General features: G+C 40.0%; 1 protein-coding gene across 2 annotated transcripts in view; it reads left to right on the forward strand.

Moving 5' to 3' along the window:
* Positions 1-20,338, forward strand: part of LOC126473970 (COP9 signalosome complex subunit 1) — a 91,549-nt gene that overhangs the window by 50,757 nt on the left and 20,454 nt on the right. For both annotated transcript variants that reach the window (XM_050101355.1, XM_050101354.1), the window contains exons 8-10: positions 5,697-5,802; positions 10,120-10,338; positions 17,057-17,191. In XM_050101355.1, the coding sequence (XP_049957312.1) occupies positions 5,697-5,802; positions 10,120-10,338; positions 17,057-17,191 (460 nt within the window). The remainder of the gene's footprint in view (positions 1-5,696; positions 5,803-10,119; positions 10,339-17,056; positions 17,192-20,338) is intronic.

Genomic DNA, 20,338 nt, shown 5'->3' on the forward strand with positions numbered 1-20,338 from the left:
CCACCCCGATCACAACCTGTCACCCCAATCTACTTGCTGAGCTGCAGTCACGGCATTGTGTGTTCAGTGGACACAATGTAGAGTACTGCAAAGTTGTAATGCGCTTTTGTGCATGCCTGTCGACAATTCAGCAGCTCCACTATTTTATGAGTTTTCTCCTTCACTCCAAAATTATTTACATAGAGAACATAGATGTTTGTTAATGGTCTCCCCTTATCCTCACTACAGGTGAATTTATCTCATTGTAGTGTTTGTAATTTGGCTTTCATTCTTAACCTTCACAATGTATCCCTCTTTCCTTAACAAGGAAGGAACCTATAGTTACAAAAGTTAAGATAGTATGTAGCACAGTACTTCTATACTTACCTCGCTGCAGTACTAAAACATCTGCTTCATGTTGGTATGTACCGGCCAACAATTGTTTCATTATGTGTGGTCAGTGCTGCCAACTTATTTGCTAGATTCAGTGTTCACTTTATCTGAAAATACTTACTTCCTTGCTCTATACTTCTCTTATGCAGTGTGATGTAGTTTGTCTTTTACATAAGACAGTTTGGGGAAAAGAGAGCAGGGTCCTCTAAAGACATGTTTAAGGTGGCGAAGTGGTGGTAGGGGGGGGGGGGGGGGGGCGGGGGGAGGTGATTTGGAGGATGAATGGAGAGTAGTAGTGGAGCTAGAACCTTTTTTAAAATAATTTTTCAGGTGATGTGTTCACTGACTTCGTGCAGTGTTTGGTCTCCAATGTTTATTTGGTCAGTAAGCAGCTGTTTGCTGTGTGTTAGTTCTCTATGTATGTAGAAGTTGTTTGAAATGTAAAGGTACGTTTTCAGTGGGTGGTATTGCTCACGTACATTCCTATTACGCTTGGCCTGTGATATGCTTGTTTAAGGTGATGTGCAACTGTTGAGTAGTTTGTACTGTATTTTCATGGCCAAATATGTTTGTTGTAAACATAAAGTTCTGCCAGTGTCCCAATGTAAATATTGTCAAACTCTCTGCAGTTGGTCTTCATAGATACCAGTTTGTTAGTATTTGTCTAGTTTTGATTTTAGATTGAGACTTATGCTTACAAAACAAACATGAAGTGTAGGTAGGAATTCCAGGCAGGAATATCAACAATGTAGGGAAAGACAGATTGCTACTTACTGTAAAGCAGGCATCTTAAGTTGCAGACAGTGTAATTAAGACACTTACATAAAGCTTTTGGCACAGCCTTCATGAGCAAAAGAGACACACACACACCATTCATACACACAAGCAAGCACACGTTATGCACACATGACCGCTAACTCCAGCAGGCCCGAGTGCTGCTCTCTGAATGTTCTATATGCAGTTACTACAACTTGGCACTTGCTACACAAGAGTATGATATAAGCTCTACAGAGTGATGATGCAGTGACTCTGTGCACACTAAGAAGTGTACTTGATTTGAGCTTCAGATGGAAATCCCACAATTCTCCATTGTGACCGTATTTCATAATCAGTGCATGGTGGTGGCACCTCCCAACCCCCAGGAGGCGTGGGTCAAGACTTGTCTGGATTGGTGCTGCTGGCTTGGACATGCAGCATCTTTGCAATGGTTGGCTGGTGGAGTGACATTATTGATGACTGACAGCACCATATTCCTTTAAACCCCCCCTCCCAAATGGAGCACAACAGCAGGGATGAGGATTGAACATGGATGCAATTGCAGGAGCTGAGACTGTAGTTGCCATGGAACACCCATCTGCACCCTCGGCGTTCATCCTGAGTATGACTAGAAACCAGCCACCGGGTGAGCACCAGCATCCAGGTGCAGACTCAGGTGTTGATGCAGATGGGGTGCTGAGGACAGTGACGGGAACCTCGGGGGTGTCCTGCCGAATAACTGCACCACAACCACTGGAGTTGCGTCCAGACTGTCAGCTCAGCTGTAATGCTGTAGACAACTCCACATTGACTTCCTTTGGTGTTCCTGAGGTGGTGACTGTGCTGCAGGAGGAGGGGACTCTGTCAGGTGCTAAAGGCCTTGGCGATGAACTGGGTCTGTGAGCAAAAGGGGAGCAGCAGAATCAGAAGTAACAGGCCTAAGCTCGTTTTGATGCCAGTGTAGCCTTGTTGAACTTTTGATGGTGTGGGTGTAAGTGGACAACGAAAGCACAACTGAAACTACATCACATTCCCATCTGCAATCCCTGCTGCTTAAGGTCCTATACGAAACTGTTTGCTGAGGCTGAAACTTACATGTAGATTGTGGAATGCAGAGGCTCTGAGATGAACACAGATAGAGGAGCAGTGTCCTATGAAAGTGACCATTTCGAAGTACCAGTGGTGACTTGCCATCCCTGAGCAAGGAGCGGTAAGATGACTAAAACAGGTTGAGGGCCTGGTCCCGTGAGTGGGTAGCAGCTCATAATTGTCCATCTGTGCCTTGAAGGCTTTGGCAAAATGTTTAACCATCCACTGTATTGGGAATGGTAGGACGTCTTGAGGATATGATGTATTCCATTGTCACTGCAAAATCGATCAAACATCATGTGATGTAAACTGTGACCCATTATCAACCAAAATTACTTCCAGTTGCCCTTCAGTACAAAAATATTGAAGTATGGGACAACACAGTCATCACTGACGTAATGGAGGTCATGTGCACGACGAAGGGCAACTTGCCATATGCGCCCACCACCCATATCAGTGGGTATTCCAATATGGACTGGCAAAGAGAGAGAGAGAGAGAGAGAGAGAGAGAGAGTGTGTGTGTGTGTGTGTGTGTGTGTGTGTGTGTGTGTGTGTGTGTGTGTGTGTGTGTGTGTGCAGCTGCTGCCTTGGTGCAGCAGAACGTGGCCAATCAAAGTAATTCTGAGTGGGAGCAGCCTGATGCTTCGTACATGTGGCCCACTATGAAGTCATTGCTTCTAGCTGTGTGTCCATACCTGACCATGGAAAATGGCGTCTGGCTAACTGTTTCGTCTGGAAGAAACCATAGTGATCCTTGTGTAATGGTTTGAGTACTTTCCACTGGAGGGACTGAGGAACTATTACATGAGCATTGCCACATGGAGGGGGAGAACGCCTGGTTGCACCAAGATGGCTCTATGGTGCACAAGGCAGTGAAATATCACAGGGTTGTGGATTCCATTTGTGCTAAGAGGCTACCCATGGCAAACAAAGTCGAGAATACTGCTTAGCAAAAAGTCTGCAGAAATATTTCCAGTGCACGTCTCCTTAGTCGATGTGGAAACAGAAGCCTTCTGATGAATCAAACTTCGCATCAGAACACACTAGTAACTGCGACAATAGGTCTGCATTGGAATGCTTAGTGGTAGGCCAATATGTCAATTAATATTGGTAATTAGACAATAATAAGGCCCAGTCCTGTAACTACTGCACTTGCCAAGCTGAGGCAGGCTGAGAGGAACCAAACAATGCTGTTAGTGGCCTATGGTCCATAATTAAGTAAAAACAGTGTCCATATAAATACTGATTTAACTGGGTAATCCCATAAATGATGGCCAAAGCCTACTTTCCCAATTGGCAACAACTTGGTTGTGCCTTATTCAGTGTCCTTGATGCAAATGCAATCAGCCTGACCCCCAAACTTGCTCACTCTTTACTACAGAAATGGCCGGACCTTGCATGTCAAACTCAGTAATGCCTGCTATGCCCTGAGACTCAGTTATGGACAACAGTTATCAAGTTTTGGTTCGGAAGCTTCATAATAGAGGACCAAATGCGTGCAGGCCAAACATTGACACTGATAGCATCACATCACTAGAACTTTTGAGCCGACAGTGTCTTGCTAATCCACACAACTCTGACCGATTGTTTATAAGATTGCCCAGGCTGCTGTTTAAGCCAAAGGAGTTCATGTCTAGTAGCTGCGACACGTACTTGGCACTAGTTCATCATACGGGACTTCGGCAGGAAGAATGTCCAGGAATAACTTAACCACCAAACAATACACTTCTGCGCCTACTGTGGACAAGAAATGATAAATGCATTGGTGACTGATGGCATTGTAGGTGCAGAAATGCACACTGTAAGCTGGGCCACATATGCTGCTCATTCGTTGCCTTGACTCAAAAATGCTTGCAGCCACTCGGACAAGTGTGGGTGGCAGTTGTGCTGCTGCTGCTTAAGCTTGTAAAATGCCTTGAAGTGTTGTAATAACTAGTCAGTATGTTGCCCTGTTAACTAAACAGTTTGAGTCAGTGACAAGTCTGGCACTGGAGTGAGGGCAGATATGATATGATATGATATGCACTCTTAGTTAAATAACTAACAAAAACAATTATGGAATAAAAAGCAGCTAATAAATTACTACAGCAAGCAGCAAGTGCCCAACTAGTTGCCTCTGTTATGTTTTTTCATAGGTGTAGTTGAATTCAACACAGTTAGTGAAGTAACACAATTCTGTACTTAGTATGGAAAGAAACTTACCTTTTATAGCTCTCCATTGCTGTGACTGAAGTGAACATGTATAAAATTATTTATAAAGATGTAACTGTTGATTTCAAAGTACACAGAGTAGTAGTGTGATGTGGCAAGTCTGTAGATTTAAAACTCTGAATGTTCTAAATGCAGTTAGCTACAACAAGTGTCCACTGTAAGAGAAAGAAGACTCGATCTGAACATCAGACAGACATGCCCCTTGTGGCTATATTTCATAACCACTCGTGGCACCAGCGCCTCACATCTCCCGGGAGGTGTATCTCGAGTCTCGTCCAGATTGGCACTGCTGGTGATGCCGCACGGACATGTAGCATCTTTGCAGTGGTAGACCTGGTGTGACATTAACTATGATTGATGACCCTGCAGAAAGCATTGATATTACTATTTTCAGCTATTTTTTTTTATATTCAATCATTTGCAGATGGACAATACTGTCAACATTACATCAAATGATCACAGAATGTGGATTGAGAATAAACTAAAGAAAGATGAAAGGAATTAAGAGCAGTACAAATGAGAGCCACATAGTAGATGAAATGAAGGAATTCTTGGAAGCAAAGTAACGCATGGTGGGTGAAGCATAGATGATACAAGAAGTGGACACGCACAGGAAATGGGCATTAGTTGCTAATGTAGTTGTACTAGTATTGAACACTGGCTTTAATGAAGAAATTTCTGGGGATTGGTGCCTGGAGCACAGCTTGCTATGGAATTGAATCTTGGACTGTGGGGAAAACCAGAAAATAAGATACTTGAGGCGTTTAAGATCTTGTGTTAACTTAGTTCTGAAAATTAAGTGCACTTTTGAGATAAGAAATGAGACATTTGGATAATTTGCAAGGAAAATGTGAAAACACTGACTGTATGAGGGTACAGGATGATAAGACATACATATGGAAAAATCTGTAGACAAAAGTTTTGTTTCTGAATTGCAGTACATTTATCTTTCAGAACTCTAGTTGTACACAGGCTAGATGTATTGTATTGTGGGAACACAGTGACCATCTGGTAAACAGTTGTTTTTGATTTATTTTCAGCCTCAGGTCTCACAAATTTGTGGGATAAACAATAAAAAGTTATACTGTTTAATAAATAATAGAACGTCACCCAAAGTTTTCTTAAGTTTAAACACAGTTATGTCCAAACAATGTTAGTTGTCAATGAATGACAGTTCCTCTGTCCCCTCTCCCTGTTGAGATTAGTGTACTGTATCTATTTCTGTGGACGAAATTTCATTGTCTAACTTGTTTTTTTTATATTTACAGCTCATTTAAATTGTTCCTTGAATTAGAACCTCAGCTTAGGGATATAATTTTCAAGTTTTACGAGTCTAAATACGCATCGTGCCTGAAGCTCTTGGATGAGATAAAGGTAAGTCAATTTTAACTCCTGAGATGAAGTACTATTTAATGTGCAAATAAATTTTAAAAAATATGAATAGTTGCTTTTATAAAATAGAACCATCTGCTTACAAATTGCTAAAACAAGAATAGATGGAGTAAGGGTCATAGGCTTAATAAATTTAGGAAGTGAAGGTAGAAATGGGGTATAAACATTGACCTTAAAAGCAAAATAAGCCAGTCTAAATAGAGACTCCATTAGGAAATTGCAAGAAATATCAGTTGAGTTACACAAACAGCTGTAACCAGTCACTTTTTGTTGATGTTTGTGCTACACGTTTCAGATATTATCCCTCTGTCATTTCTATATATTAACTGAATATGTACAATTTTTGTGGGTAATCTGTAGCACTGTTTCCAGCAGTCATGGGCTGGTTTAGGAGTTGCACCTAACCCCCCCCCCCCCCCACCACCACCACCACCACCACCACCACCACCACCACCACCTCCTCCTTCCCCCCCCCCCCCCCTCTCTCTCTCTCTCTCTCTCTCTCTCTCTCTCTCTCTCTCTCTCTCTCTCTCTCCCCCCCCCTCCCTCCCCCCCCTCCCTCCCCCCCTCCCTCCCTCCCTCCCTCCCTCCCCTCCCCTCCCTCTCCATATTTATACATTTCCCTACTTTCCTCCATCTTTATTTTTTATGTGAACAACTCCCACCTCCACCTCCCCATCCGTTTTTCATTCAAACACAGAACTGCATTTAGGTGCCTTCTGTTTGTTTTTTGCACATAGTTGTTTCTGTTCATCACAGAGTTCTGTTTATTTCCTAATGGCATAGCTGTCATATTTGACTAGTCAGCCTCTGACAATTCATTATTTAGAGTGCTATGACAATTAAAACTGGGACTATTAGTTAGTTGGTATGCCCAGTTGCAAAATTATACCAGTGTGCCACAATTTGATGGCCAATAGCATTTTGGCTTAAAAGGGTAGTAATTATAACTAAATTGAATGTTAATTTTATCTATATAAATTTAACTATTAAATATATTTAAATTTTACAGTTACTTGCTCAACATTCTGAGGAATAAGATAAAATTAAGGAAAAACATGGCAGCAGTACAAATCAACCAGATTCAACAAATTGCCAGTCCTTGCATTTAACCTGTAGGCTACAGAACTGATATGTGTACAGCTTGCTCAAAAATCCCTCACACTATACACTTAGGGAATTTAAGTGCTGTTGGTGTGCTTAGGCATCCTGTTCTGCCAGCCCTCTCAATGCAGTCGACAAGTTATTTCTATATCTCTGTCAATGAAAAAAAGTTTTGTATGTTTATCATAAAATATGTGTCCTTTTTTGTGTGCCATCACTTCTGAAAATACCTCATTTTTGACATCCTGAATCATTTTATGAAATGTGAAGATTGTTATGACCACACAGTTTCCAATGAACAGGGACACGAATGGGCACATTGCACGTGACTGTCCAGTTCGGAAAAAAAAGAGTATCTCTGAGAACAAAATGAGGTATCATTCTGCCATCAGTTTTAAATAAAATTTATATATATTATCTACATTTTACATGCAGCAGCCTTTGGGCAAAAATCGACCATATGCAAAGTTTACACAGTGTATTTCTATCTTCGCAAACTTTTTCAAATTTTGTGCAATGCTTTGCTTAGTTTGATGCAACACAGTAACTGTGCTGAATAATGAAAATAATTCAGACATTTATTGAGTGAAGGTACAGGGCTGGTAAGGTGTGCAAAAAAAAAAATTATTTTTTAAATTGGACAATAAGTATTTCTTTAGTGGCCAAACCGCGCTCTCTCAGCACAGGCAGCAGCATTAAACAAGCAGTACAGGGACAACAAAGCCACTCTCAGCACAGGAATGTATAGAGCACGTCTGTAGGAGTCAGTGTTAAATTTTATAATTAATAGTCCAACGTTGTGAGGAATAAAATAAAGTGGAAAAAAATTTTGCTAGCAGCAGGATTCAAACCCGAGCTGGACAAATTACCAGTCTACATTTTAAACTACTCGGCCATGGTGCTGGGAGGACAATGGCTGCTCCAAAATCCCTCATACCCTACTCTTGTACAATCCTTTACACACATCTACATCTACATTTATACTCCGCAAGCCACCCAACGGTGTGTGGCAGAGGGGCACTTTACGTGCCACTGCATTACCTCCCTTTCCTGCTCCAGCTGCATTTGGTTCATGGGAAGAAAGACTGCCGGAGAGCCTCCGTGCGTGCTCAAATCTCTCTAATTTTACATTCGTGATCTACTCAGGGAGGTATAAGTAGGGGGAAGAAATATAGACAGCAAGCTACACAGCAATGCAGAGCGCTTCTCTTGCAGAGTCTGCCACTTGAGGTTGCTAAACATCTCCGTAACGCTAGTCATGCTTACCAAATAACCCTGTGACGAAAATGCGCTGCTCTTCTTTGGATCTTCTCTATCTCCTCTGTCAACCCGACCTGGTACGGATCCCACACTGATGAGCAATACTCGAGTATAGGTCAAAAGAGTGTTTCGTAAGCCACCTCCTTTGTTGATGGACTAGATTTTCTAAGGACTCTCCCAATGAATCTCAACCTGGCACCCGCTCCTTACCAACAATTAATTTTATATGATCATTCCACTTCAGATCGTTTCGCACGCACACTCCCCAGATATTTTACAGAAGTAATTGCTACCAGTGTTTGTTCCACTTCTTTATATGTATTCACAATACATTACATTTGTCTATGTTAAGGGTCAGTTGCCACTCCCTGCACTAAGTGCCTATCCGCTGCAGATTTTCCTGTATTTCTCTGCAATTTTCTAATGCTGTAACTTCTCTGTACACTACAGCATCATCCATGAAATGCAGCATGGAACTTCCGACAGTATCTGCTAGGTCATTTATATATATTGTGAAAAGCAGTGGTCCCATAACACTCCCCTGTGGCATGCCAGAGGTTACTTTAACATCTGTAGATGTGTCTCCATTGAGAACAACATGTTGTGTTCTGTTCGCTAAAAACTCTTCAATCCAGCCACACAACTGGTCTGATATTCTGTAGGCTTTTACTTTATCAGGCGACAGTGCGGAACTGTATCGAACGCCTTCTGGAAGTCAAGGAAAATAGCATCTACCTGGGAGCCTTATCGAATATTTTCTGGGTCTCATGAACAAATAAAGCGAATTGGGTCTCACACGATCACTGTTTCCTGAATCCATGTTGATTCCTACAGAATAGATTCTGGGTTTCCAGAAATGACATGATACGCGAGCAAAAACATGTTCTAAAATTCTACAACAGATCGATGTCAGAGATATAGGCTTATAGTTTTGTGCATCTGCTCGACGACCCTTCTTGAAAACTGGATCTACATGTGCTCTTTTCCAATCATTTGGAACCTTCCGTTCCTCTAGAGACTTGCGGTACACGGCTGTTAGAAGGGGTGGGGGGGGGGGGGGGGGGGCGGCAAGTTCTTTCGCGTAGTGCTGAAAGGAAAATACTGACCTGGCACTGCAAGCAACATGGCAGTGTCAGGGCTGGCAGGGATGACATCACATCAAAGCACGTGCAGTTGAAAACAGACAGCAGAATCCCTTCTCAGAGTTGTTTGAATTGTGACTGGGTGTCATTTCAGCGCTCTACACTGGTTTCTAGCTATCACAGAGAGATAACTACAAAACATGTTTTTGTCCTGTGGCGTAATTTTAGTAAGATTTCCAGCTGCCATTCAGAGAGAAATGCTTTAGCACATGATTACCAGTTGCTGCTGCTTGCCTCACTAATCATATTTACTGTGCCTCTCCTAATCGAGGATTTGAAGTGATGTTTCCTTCCCTTCAACACACTGTCCATTCATTTCCTCTTCTAAGCCTGTATTTATTACCTACCAAGTGCAGTGAGTCAGTAATAGAACCAGTGGACCTGCATCCGGGATGAGTGGGATGCAAAATTGTCAGGCTGTCCAAATTTAGGTTCTAAACGGTTTCCATAAATCACTTGAGAGGAATGTGAAAATAGGTCACACCAGTAGGGACACAAAACATGTCTAAAGATAATATAAAGCTAACGAGAGAGAGAGAGAGAGAGAGAGAGAGAGAGAGAGAGAGAGAGAGAGAGAGAGAGAGATGCAAGATATTATGCCATTGTATATTAACTTCAGGTGGTGTAAGTAATTTTGTGCTGTAGTACAAAAAAGTTTCTCCATCTACATAGTTAATGTTTTTCATCAAATTGTTGCTTTAGTCCAGTGTAGTGCAAGATATCTTTTGTATTACAAAACTTATTATGCAGCATTTCACTCAGATCTTCCAGATTAATTCTTTTTTCTTTTCAGGATAATCTCCTTTTGGATATGTATATTGCACCACATGTGAATGCATTATATACACAGATACGCAACCGTGCACTGATACAGTATTTCAGTCCTTACTTGTCTGCAGACATGCATAAAATGGCAGCTGCTTTCAATACTACTGTTTTAGCCCTAGAAGATGAACTCATGCAGTTGATTCTTGACGGACAAATTCAAGCTCGCATTGATTCACACAACAAGGTAAGAATTTTTTATCCCCAAGTTTCTGCTTTACATACTGTTTTGTTTGTACTGACATCACTAGAGCCATCTGAGATACTGCTTTTCTCTGTTGCCGGAATCAAAATAAGATTTCTAAGACTGTGCCATGTGATGGTAAATTAATAGTCGGCATGTTAACATTTATTTAAGCAATCTGAAACTGTGTAGGTGCTGCAGGAATGTGTGTGTCTGCCCAATCACTTGAACATGCTGTTCAACAAAAGCCTTTGGCCCCTAGAACAGGTCATTTGCATCTAGGCGTACTATATTTATCCAAGTATAAGACAATCATGAATTAAAATGGCCTCGCGTTTCTCAGGAGGCTCCTTGAGAAAAATTTATTTTTAATATGACTAATCAAAATTACAAACTTTCATGGACGTAAGGTATCTGCCTAAAAAGTTTTCTAAACTGGTGCCATTTGTTCATTGTTCACATTGCGATAATACAAGAAAAACCAAAATGAACAAAAAGAAATGGTACATGTTAATTTTTTGTTCACTGTCATCTGTGGTATCACTGTTTTTGGCCATCATTCTCTTCATCCTAACAAGTGAGCTGTGAAACTTACATCTCCGTTGTCACAAATATTTGGCTATTTCTTCTAAATATGTTGTGGTTTCTGAGGTTGTGGTTATAGTGGGACCTGAGAACACAGCCTTTCTTCCCCCTCTGAACAGATAGTGGATTTTGCTTCTATACTGACACGAGAATGTTAAATTTCTCTTGCTTCCAAACATATTTTCTGCCCCCCGCTCTCTCATTGACTCTGTAAAACCCGCAGCTGACATAGCTATTATCATTCCCACCATACTTCATGGTGAGTGTCAACAAAATTGATGCATGAAATATGTATTGCTGTGCGTAAGCGATAGTGAAATGATGGTGGCAATACCTTCTAGGACGCAAGTCGTATGCAACAAAAGTAACTAATATATTAACTCCTGTGATCTAGTTACAGCTGTTGGTGCTATCTCCACAACATGGCTTTTCGCTATAATTTATTCTTGGCAATAACAATTGTAGTTGGTGTAATGTGATTTGTTTCATTTGTTAGTCATTTAATTCTGGTTTATTGTTTTTATCATTATTATTAGCCATTTGAATGTCACCTTGTAGTTTTCAAGCTGATTGAAAGCTCATTATTTTGTTCTCCAGTATTCTAATATGTGAACAGTGACTGAATTTCTGATTTTTAACCCACTGGGAAAATCATGACAGCTTCTCATAACCAAATAAAATATTGACTTGGTTTCAGAATAAAGTAATGGTTTTTGAAAAACAAGATTTTCACTTTTCAATGTTTACTTTATTAAAAAACAACACAAATGTATGTATATGGTATCGATAAATTTGACAAGTTTTATTGCAGACCTGTTAAAGTACAACAGTAGTTTGTAAGTTAATAGAATTTAATGCTATTTCCTCCTGTGTTTCACAAAACTGTCAATTTTTAAGCAGAGCATTAGATCGTTGTAGAGGCTAGTTCATAGCTTCTCATGTATCCCTTGCACTAGTACCACGAGTCAGTTGTCACACAATTGTTCAGACAAGCTCGGTACTGTATAAAGTTCCTTGGCATATTGGGAAATCTCGAGCCTTTTTAATGAAAGCATTGCTATGCCCTAAATTCAGAATTCGTAAAAATAAATGTGTACAAAACCTCGGTAGCCGAAGTGTTGTGTGTAAATGTTAGATGTTCAATGTAATCTATTAAACAATGTAAAAACGTTGACCTCGGCAGCTATACTTAATGTGTGAATATAAGGTGACCTCATATTTTTCGAATGATGAATTTGGGGAAAAAGCTTCATCTTATAATTGGGTAAATACGGCATCTGTATAGCTTCACCCATAGCTAAGTATCACCATGTTCATTGTCATTGATTAAATCTTGGATTGAATCTTTTACCCATCTGATTCCATAGGACAAAACTGAGGAGCTGTTCTCCAGGGTTATGAAGAAAATCAGTACAGGAAATTAACATCAGAAAAATTAATAATAGATCAAATAAAACTTACATGATCCCATGCAGATGACAACTTTCTGAGTGTATATTAACATAATCAAAAAAGGAACTCAGAAGTTTGCCTACATTTTTCAAGAAACTGCCTGACAGAATAGTAGCAGTGTGCTATGAAAGTTCTAAAATTTAGACCTGAAAATGTGAAGATTACTGCTTAAATTCTTTTGGTAGCTTACTGAAAATGGATGCAGCAGAATACTATACACCTTCCTGCCATTAGTCAAGGTGGTGTGGTACAAATGCAGATTAGATTTCTGCCTAGTATTACGTAAATGAAAGATGCTAATTATTGGGAATAATCTCACATTCTTAACAACAAATGACTTTAAAGCAAATATATATCAAGAGGCCGATTTTAAAATTGAGACTGCTGGACAAAGAGGTTGCTTGAACTGCCCATTACTGAGTAAAAAATACTTCGTGAATTGGAAGTTACCCCAGAATATAATGCCATGTGTCATAAGCAAATGCAAGTAAGCAAAGTAGACTTACTGCAAATAGGTAAATATAGCAGCTATCCAGTTTTTAAACAAGATCTTGAATATGGGCTTTCCGTGACATTTTACCATCTCCACAACCAGTAATTGAGATCAAGACTCAGTAATCATTTGCCCATTCTGTGTAATCAAAATGTCAGATTTAGCAGAGTTGTGTGTTAGAATCTGTAAAAACTGAGGCATTTTGTGATTTAGCATCCATTTATTTTCTACAACCCAAGAACTTGTCATTTGATACATTATTTGTGTTGGACTCAACATTCTTCACTACCAAGCTAGTGTCTTCGGCAAACAAAATGTTAGAAGCACCTGCCACATTAGAAGGAATATAGTTTATATACAGGGGGAGATAGAAGTTACACACTCTAAATTCAAATCGTTATTAATGTACTTACAATGCACGCGTGCGTGCACGCACAAACACAAATAGATACTGAAAATGTCTTATATATACTGCCACACATGCCTCAACATGTTTCTCCATGTTAGCTAGATGGTTACTATACCCATGTTGAATATTTCATCTTAGATGTTGTAATTCAGTTACTCAGTTTTGTGAGAGTTGTAATAGACTTCCCCCCCCCCACCCAATTAACCATAGGTCTTGGCAACGGTGGGGAAGCCTGTGTGGCTCAGCAATATGGATAGCCCTACTGTAGGTGCAACAACACAGGGATAGTTGTTGAGTGGCCCGACAAACGTGTGGTTACTGAAGGAGCCGCCTGGTAGAATTTTGCACATAGCGTAACTTAATCATAGTTAACACTAGGTTTGAGAATCATGAAAGAAGGCTGAACACATGGAAGACATCTGGAGATACTGGAAGGTTTCAGATTTATTATGTAATGGTAAGACAGATTTAGGAACCAGATTCTAAATTGTAAGACTTTTCCAAGGGCAGATGTGGACTCTGACCTCATTTATTGGTTACAAACTGTAGATTGAAACTGAAGAAACTGCAAAATGGTAGGAATTTAAGGAGATGGGACCTGGATAAACTGAAGGAACCAGAGGTTGTAGAGTGTTTCATAGGGAGCGTCAGGGAACAATTGAGGAGAACAGGGGAAAGGAATACAGTACAAGAAGCATGGGTAGCTCCGAGAGATGAAATAGTGAAGGCAGCAGAGGATCAAGTAGGTAAAAAGATGAGGACTGGTAGAAATCCTTGTGTAACACAAGAGGTATGCAAGTTACTTGATGAAAGGAGAAAACATAAAAATGCAGTAAATGAAGCAGGCAAGAATCAATACAAACGTCTCAGAAATTAGATCGACAGGAAGTGCAAAATGGCTAAGCAGGGATGGCTAGAGGACAAATGTAATGATGTAGACACATATCTCACTAGGGGTAAGATAGATAATGCCTACAGGAAAATTAAAGAGACCTTTGGAAAAAAGAGAACCACTCGTATGACTATCAAGAGCTCAGAGGGAAAACCAGTTCTAAGCAAAGAAGGGAAAGCAGAAAGGTGGAAGGAGCATACAGAGTCTATACAAGGGTGACGTACTTGAGGGTAATGTTATGGAAAGGGAAGAGGACATCAATGAAGATGTGATGGGAGGTATTATACAGCGTGAAGAATTTGACAGAGCACTGAAAGACCTAAGTAGAAACGAGGTCTTAAGAGTAGTCAACATTCTGTTAGAACTACTGATAGCCTTGGGAGAGCCAGCCATCTGGTTGCCAAGATGTAAAAGCCAGTCTAAATACCTTCAGACTTCAAGAAGAATGACAATTCCAATTCCAAAGAAAGCAGGTGCTAACAGGTGTGAGAATTACTGAACTATCATTTTACTGAGTCACGGTTGCAAAATACTAACACAAATTCGGTATAGACAAACGTAAAAATTGGTAGAAACAGACATAGGGGAACATCAGTTTGGATTCCATAGAAATGTTGAACACCTGATGCAGTACTGACTCTCTTACCTCAGAAGCTATGTTAAGGAAAGGCAAATCTACATTTATAGCATTTGTAGACTTAGAGAAAGCATTTGACAATGTTGACTGGAAAACTCTCAAATTCTGAAGGTGCAAGGGTTAAATACAGGAAGCGAAAGGCTATTTACAATTTGTACAGAAACCAGATGGCAATTTAAGAGTTGAGGGGCACGGAAGGGAAGCAGTGGTTGGGAAGGGAATGAGGCAGGGCTGTAGCCTATCCCCAATGTTATTCAATCTGTATATCGAGCAAGTAGTAAAGGAAACAAAAGAAAATATATGGATTAGGAATTAAAATCCAAAGAGAGGAAATAAAAACTTTGAGGTTTGTTGATGACATTTTAATTCTGTCAGAGACAACAAAAGACTTGGAAGAGCAGTTGAACAGAATGGACAGTGTGTTGAAAGGAGGAGATCAGATGAACATCAAGAAAAGCAAAATGTGGATAATGGAATGTAGTCGAATTAAATCGGGTGATGCCAAGGGAATTAGATTATTACATGAGACACGTATAGTAGACAGGTTTTATTATTTGGGAAGCAAAATAACTGATGATGGTTGAAGAAGAAAGGATATAAAATGCAGACTGGCAATGACAAGGAAAGCATTTCTGAAGAACAGTAATTTGTTAACATTGTGTATAGATTTAAATGTCAGTAAGTCTTTTCTGATAGTATTTGTCTGGAATGTAACTGTGACACAACTTGACTGGAAGAAGGGATCAGTTGGTAGGGCATGTTCTGAGGCATCAAGGAATCATAAATTTAGTACTTCAGGGAAGCATGGAGGGTAAAAATCACAGGAGGAGACAAAGAGACTAATATACTAAGCAGACTCAGAAGGATGTAGGTTGCAGTTAGTTACTCGGAGATGAAGAGGCTTGATTGGACAAATTAGCATGGAGAGCTACATCAGACCAGTCTTTGGACTAAAGACCACAACAACAACAACAATGACAACATTATATACATAATCCTTCAGATGTTCACAAAGAAAAAAAATCTGGAAATTGAGGCTGCTATAGATAATGTGAAATAATGTCCCCCACCCCCTTCACCTCACTCTCCACTTCCCCCAAATAATTCACCCAGTATCATCATGGTGCTATTCCCCGTCGTGCTACAGCCAGCAGTGTCGTTCATAAGCCTCTGACAATGCTGACAATTGCATGATTGTGTCCTGATAAGGCAGCAGTTTTCTTTTCCAAGAAAAAAATTGGGCATACAATTATTTCGCACAAAATCGCTCACCGTACTTCAATCTTCAGTGAATGTAATGGGTTCTTGTGGAAAATGATTTTTCTGAATTGCAGTATGAGTTGTTCTGGATGCACTTAGCTGAAATCGTGTTTCATCAGAGTAGAAGTCGTTATCAACACCCATCACTTTTGCAAATAAAACACAAAATCCACTGACAGTAATGTAGTCTTTATCCTCTGTCATGTTCTTGAAACTTGTGCACAATGTGAGTGCGATATGAACAGAGTTTCGGCTTCTTTGTAGTTCTGTGAGCATTTCCATAAGATATTCCAGTTTGCTGACACAGTTTTGGTATAGACTTTTTTGGTGACCTTAGCAAAGATTGATGTATATTTTCTGATGAGGTCTCGTGTAATACCACAGGTTGGCCGGAACATTCGTATTCATTCACACTACCACTTTCTCTGAAAGGCATGATTATTTGTGAAATTGTGTATTTGAGTGTAATTAGTGTATTTACATTTAACCCTATACAGAATTGCAGCTGTCTCAGCTGTTCTGCTCGGGCCTTACACAATTGCCACACTTGTATTGTTTGGTTAGCCAGATACCTTAATAACCTGTCCTATGCGTGTACGTTTACAATTATGTATATTACAATAATGAATTAGTCTGCTTGCGCAAGCGATGTAGTGAACGCTGTGCCTGGTCTGTTTGGTGAGCGTGTTCAGATGTTTTAATATCTACATACATGTACACTCTTCAGGCCTCTATGAACACCTCTGTACGTGCTGTACTTGGTCTAATCTTGTCTTCATGATCCGAACAAGAGTGATACCTAGGGGGGGTGTAATATATTCCTAGATTCATTTCTCCGTGTGTGTGTGTGTGTGTGTGTGTGTGTGTGTCACTTCTCTCTCTCTCTCTCTCTCTCTCTCTCTCTCTCTCTCTCTCTCTCTCTTCAATGATTCTGTGTCCTCCTTTTTTATTCTCACCTTGAGATAATATATAATCTGTTTAATTGTTTTACAGATACTTTATGCAAAAGAAATTGATCAGAGGAGTACAACATTTGAGAAGTCACTGGCTGTAGGACGCGAGTATCAGAGGAGGACCCGTATGTTGATTTTGCGAGCAGCCATGCTGAAGCATCAGATCCATGTTAAAGTCAGTATCATTACTTACGTTGTTTTCTACAGTCTGTTACGCTTCAGATAAGTACTTCATAACAACAATAAGGCTTACTTCTGTTTTCATACAGCAAGCACATAATGTTCTCTATTTTGATTGATTTTGAGGGGAAGTATTGTTTGTTCTGCTGAAATGGGTATGTCAACTGTAATTAAGTTTATTTTCACAGAAAGTGTGCATTTTAGAACTTCTTTTCCACAAGAGAACAGAAGATAGAAATAAGTAATGAATCAAATTTCTCTGCTCACACTTCCTCACTTACTGAGAGCAAAGTTGAGTATTTGTTGTGTTTGTTACTAATGCAGTAATTCATGTTTTCTCCATAAATTATGCTGTACAGAATCTTAACCGTTTGATGTGGACATCAGGAGGCTCCATTAGTTCATGGGCAGTTCCTAAAAAAAAAAAAACTGAAAAAAGTGATTATTTTCTGTATTTTCACCATCACCAGCAGACCAAAACTCAGATGCAGGTTCGGAGATGGCTATGCACAGGAAATGGCTGTAGTTTTTATGATGTATTCCTAAGATCCCAGTCTTGTACAACTTTGAAAATTTTCCTCATATCTGTATCAGTTTTAGAGATATAAAGATTCAAAGTTACGCTACATGTACACTTAAAACCTGGTGAGAGGTGAAAATGTAGTTCATAAAGTGATGTAGCACGGTGAACTAGGCAATAAAGTGACTACTTTATCATCTGTGAACCCCATGCTGTAGTACTGAAGCACATGCAAAAATTTTTTACACATAAAATCCAGTCTGAGGTGTATAATTAGTTTCGTGTTATTTCAGTTTCACATAAGTAAACTATCTAAATTTTACTGACCAATACATTGCTTTTCATAAAAGTTACATGGAAAAGAAGGGAACCAGCAGAAAAATGCTTCTGTCAGAACACAAAAAACACAAGTGTGTTCCTGTTTGTTCAAAAGACTGCCTGAAAAGTGGAGAACCAGCTGCCTCAGTCTACATTCATCAGCCCCTTTAAAAATTTTCCCAAACATTTTAACGTGTGAACATTTTTTTTCCCCCTTAAACTCCCACAACTCCCCTAACTCATTCATGCCCATTAGTCCATCATTGGAAGTCCCTCATACCCTTGCTCTGTCTCTTCCTGCTAATATGCCATTCCTTCCTTCCTTCCTATTACTGCTGTCTCTCTCCTCACTGTCACTATCCTTCCCTTCCTTGTCATTGTCATATGCTCTGTCTCTCATTATCACTGGCTCTCCTCCATTGCCATTTTCTGTTTCTTTTTATTCCTCCTCTACCCCATCCCCACCCCCTTCTGGTAGTGCCTGCTTCAATCTTTTCATAGCAGTGTTGCATCATGGTCAGCTATGTTCCACTACCACTGTTCCCTCTCTTTTTCCCACACTGCCATTGTTTCCTGTGTAATATCTTCCAGTATCTATTACTTTTCTGTCTCTGCCACTGCTACTGCTAGTGTTTTGTCCTCTCTCAGCATAAAAAACTGCAAATTTGTTCGCATGCCAAAATTTTTGGGAAAATTTTTAAAGGTGCTGAGGAATGTAGAATGAGGCAGCTGGTATCCCACTTCTCAATAAGTCTTTTAAATAAACAGGAACATACTCGCATTTTTTTGTCACTGACTGGTATTACTTCTTCAAGCTTAAGTAGGTAAGGCCTGCACATTTTACTCGTGCCCTTTATTGCATAAATATATGTGCAATTTATAGTAGTTGCATAAAAATCATAAGCAAGGACATTTAACATGTACAAACTTTGAGAGGAATGTAATGAAGCCCTCTGCAGTGTAAACAATGCAGAACATTACATAGGTATTTGTGTGACACTGAAGAGCACTGCGTGGGGAAAGTTTGTGTTTATGGAATTCCAACATTGTGCTGGTAAAAGGATCGGCAGCTGTTTTCAGTGTTACTATTTATCATTAATAAAAATGTAAAATATAAATATTAAGCTAGATAAACAGTGTCTTGACATTCTGTATTTCAAATCACAGTAGTTCACTGCAGTGGTTACAAAATACCTGAGTGTTTCTGAAATGATCAGTGAATTAATGTTTGTGCATTTTGACGTATTAACAACTGTTCAACTTTGAACATTTCGTCCTTAACACAGTGCCTACTGTAGATTGTCACCCATTAGTTGAATGTGGTTGGAGCATTTGAGAGGCTCCATCTGCGTTTGTGAGGCCTCATCATAGCACAGCATTAATATACTTCCGCTAATTTTCAACAGTACCCTTTAGTGTAATATTCGGTATTTGGCAGTAATAATTTGACAGTTTATATGGCTTTTACATGAGGTTCAAATAGTATGACTGTATGTTTGCACAGTAAGCATAAAGTTCTTTTACAACCTTTAAAATCCTTTTAAATTCACAAAAGTGGTTTTAAAACACATCTAAAATCGACAGCAGTGATTTTGAGATCTTCTAAAAGTGATGGAGAATATGTTCCCATCACTTTGCCTCTGGATCCCTATTTGTCACTGTGAATGCCAATTCTCTATACACCAACATCCCTCATGCCCATGGTCTTTCTGGTATTGAACACTACTTCTCTCTTAACATCCTTCATACTTCAGGTGTACTACCTTATTCCTCATACACCTTAGTAACTTTATCCTAACACGCAACTACTACTACTTTGAAGGAAAGGTATACAAACAAATCTGTGAGACAGCCATACACTCTCTCCTATCCCAGTGTGTTTACGGGCCATCTAGAGGCTAGGGCCTTAATCGTGTGTGCACCTTCCTAGATGTTGACCATCTGTGACCGCTCCACCCATAACTCTGTCCACATTAAACTACCAACTACGGACAGTACCTGCATTTCGACAGTCTCCATCCCTTCAACACAAAATTATCCCTTGCATACAACTTGGCCACCTGGGGATGGCATATCTGCAGTGGCAAGAACTCCCTTACCCAGTAGGTTGAAGGTCTCACAAAGGCCTTGACAGGCACTACCCCCAGACCTAGACCACAAACAGATTTTTCGTTCCATATTCCCACATGCCCTCGGTCCTCCCACTGCCCCTAAGAATGAGCTACAAGGGAGCACAATCTTAGACACCAAGTACCACCCTGGACTGGAATAACCGAACCACATCCTCCATCAGGGCCTTATCTA

This window comes from Schistocerca serialis, chromosome 4 (assembly GCF_023864345.2).
Source record: "Schistocerca serialis cubense isolate TAMUIC-IGC-003099 chromosome 4, iqSchSeri2.2, whole genome shotgun sequence".
Classification (NCBI taxonomy): Eukaryota; Metazoa; Arthropoda; class Insecta; order Orthoptera; family Acrididae; genus Schistocerca; species Schistocerca serialis.